The following is a 2,453-nucleotide window of genomic DNA, read 5'->3' on the forward strand; positions in this document are numbered from 1 at the left end:
ATTCCATGATCCTTTGAAAACTTGGGCTGGGCTAAATTTCACCTCCAAATTCTGGTGTCTAAGCGACAGTCTGTTCCTGTGTGAGTTCTGACCCCTGGCTCCCTGGCACTGCTGGGCTCCCCGGTAAGTGGAGCAGGCTGAACAGACACCCCCGGCCAGAAGCAGTGCGGCAGGGAGACCGGCCAGGGCTCAGAACCCGACCCCGCAGCCTGTTCACGCACCCCGGCGTATGGCAGGCAAGGAAGAGGGCCATCAGCGGCCACCCGAGGATGTGCAGGGAGGAGGGAAAGATGGGTGACGGCGTGTGAATCACGTTTCTCCTGCCCAACAGCTCCCGGCGGGAGATAAAAGCACCGGCGGAGAACGGGGCCGCAGAGACGGCTCCCGCAGCACCTCGGCCGCCAGCACCAGCCATGAGCCCGCACCTCCTCCTCGTCCTCCTCCTGGCCGCCGCTCTCTGCCGGGGTAAGCGGCTGCGAGCTCGCCGGGCGGGCCGAGCCGGGGGCACCCAGCCGTCCGCGGACGGCTGCCGGCAGGGGCTTGCGCGGGGTGCCGGCGCCCCCGGGGCCCGGCGGGGGGTCGGGGAGGGGGGGTCGGGCGGCGGGGGGGGCCCCCGGAGCCGAGGCTCAGGCGGCGCCTCCCGCCCGCCAGGCGCGCCGCCGGCCGGGGAGCTGCGCTGCCGCTGCGTGCGGACCGTGTCCGAGGTGATCCCGCCGCGGCGCCTGGCCCGCGTGGAGCTCGTCGCCGAGGGCCCGCACTGCGCCGAGCCCGAGGTCATGTAAGTGCCCGGCCCCCGCCCCGGCCCCGGCCCCGGCCCCGGCCCCGGCCTCGGCCCCGGCCTCACCGCCTCCCTCGCCCCGCAGAGCCACCACGAAGCAGGGACAGACGGTGTGCCTGAGCCCCTCCGCGCCCTGGGTCAAGCTCATCGTCACCAGGATCCTCAACAGGTGGGTGCCTGCCGGGGGCCCGGGCGGCTCTCCCTTTCCGCGGGGCGACGGGGACGTGCACTGCGCAACAGCCGACGCTAACGTGAGCCCTTCTGGAGGCCAGGCTTAGCTTGTGGCTCGGTGTCGGGGGAGCAACAAGCCACATTCTGCCGTTCAGATTTTCTATGGGGAAATCTGTGCAGTTGTGCCCTCAATTGCCCGAGAAGTGCCTGCTTTGCTGGGCAGAGCAAACCCTGCGGGTCAGGTAGAGTATCCACAGCAAATGCCTGATGAAACACAAATCTAGCTGCAGTACCGGGCCAGTGTGGTCCACCATCACCATCAGGCACCTTTTCCAGAACACACATCTCCTATCTGGAGTGCAAAAAGACTTAAGGAAAAATTTCCTGACTGGTGGTATAACCTGAATTCTGCCTGTTGCAGTTCACACAACCAGCTCTGAGGGAAGAAACATCTCCAAATGAAGCCACCTGTGTCTGCCCGAAGATGCCGGGAAATGGATGTTGGAAGAAGATAATAGCCCGACTCTCTAGCTTTGATGAGTTTGTAGACCAGCTGTTCTACGTTCAATCTCTCTGAGACTCTCCCCTCCCCTTATATTTATTATTGCCTATTCCTACGTATGTACTCATTGTCTGAGCTAAAGTGACTGAATCCGTTTGATAAGACAGCATAGGCTTTGCTAGGCACCTCCCAGCAACCTTGCTGCAGTTCTCACAGTTTGAGTAGCCCCACCTTTGTGCAAGCTCCTTCCTTCCAAATACAATTTGCCAACAAGTTCTTATAAATAGCATTAATATCCGAAAAGAACACGGGTCCGTTGTAGAGACTGTTGTGCAAATGTCTGCAGATAGTCCGATACAGAGAGGTTTCAGTGGGCAGTGCTGATGATAGCAGGTAATCCTTCTGTGAGGAATAACAAGATCGCTGATTCTGAGCGCTGTCTGGCACTTGGCATTTTAGTGCCCGTTCAGAATTACACGGCAATAAAAACTGGTTGAAACAAGCACAGTGCTGTGCTGCCATGCTCAGTCTGCTGCCTCAGGTGCCTAAATGAGCCTTGGGCTCGATGTTTTGCTCAATCTGTTTTCCCCACTGTAACTTACTAGCATTTACTGTAGAATGCCTAGGATCTGCACAGTGAAATTACAGAAAACTTGCTCCTGAAGTCTAACTCTATTCAATAGTTATGACAGTTCAGAATTTCCATGAAATTGTGGGGTTTCATGCTGAGATTGTTTTGGTTTCTAGCAAGATAATGTTGGGGTTGGATTGTTGTTTTTAAATTAGTTTGCATTTAATTATTTGGTATTTATGCACAAGATGTAAAGGAACAGTAAATGTTCTGAAGAGGCTTAGATATTTCATGTCTACTTGTATGACATACTGTCATAATTCGTATAGAATAAGTAATTTTCCTTATTCTGCTTTGGAAAAACGTATTTATGTAAAAAGGTGGATTTATCATTAAATGGTAATGTAGTGAAATATAATGCAATAAAAATA

General features: G+C 55.6%; 1 protein-coding gene across 1 annotated transcript; it reads left to right on the top strand.

The window, feature by feature from the left end:
• The first annotated feature begins 401 nt into the window (after nucleotides 1-401).
• On the top strand, nucleotides 402-2,453 carry LOC142031571 (alveolar macrophage chemotactic factor-like). Its single transcript, XM_075029268.1, has 4 exons — nucleotides 402-465; nucleotides 652-778; nucleotides 864-947; nucleotides 1,371-2,453. The coding sequence occupies exons 1-4, from the start codon at nucleotides 414-416 to the stop codon at nucleotides 1,387-1,389; spliced, it is 282 nt and encodes a 93-aa protein (XP_074885369.1). The 5' UTR covers nucleotides 402-413; the 3' UTR covers nucleotides 1,390-2,453.

Source organism: Buteo buteo, chromosome 1 (genome assembly GCF_964188355.1).
Source record: "Buteo buteo chromosome 1, bButBut1.hap1.1, whole genome shotgun sequence".
Lineage (NCBI taxonomy): Eukaryota > Metazoa > Chordata > Aves > Accipitriformes > Accipitridae > Buteo > Buteo buteo.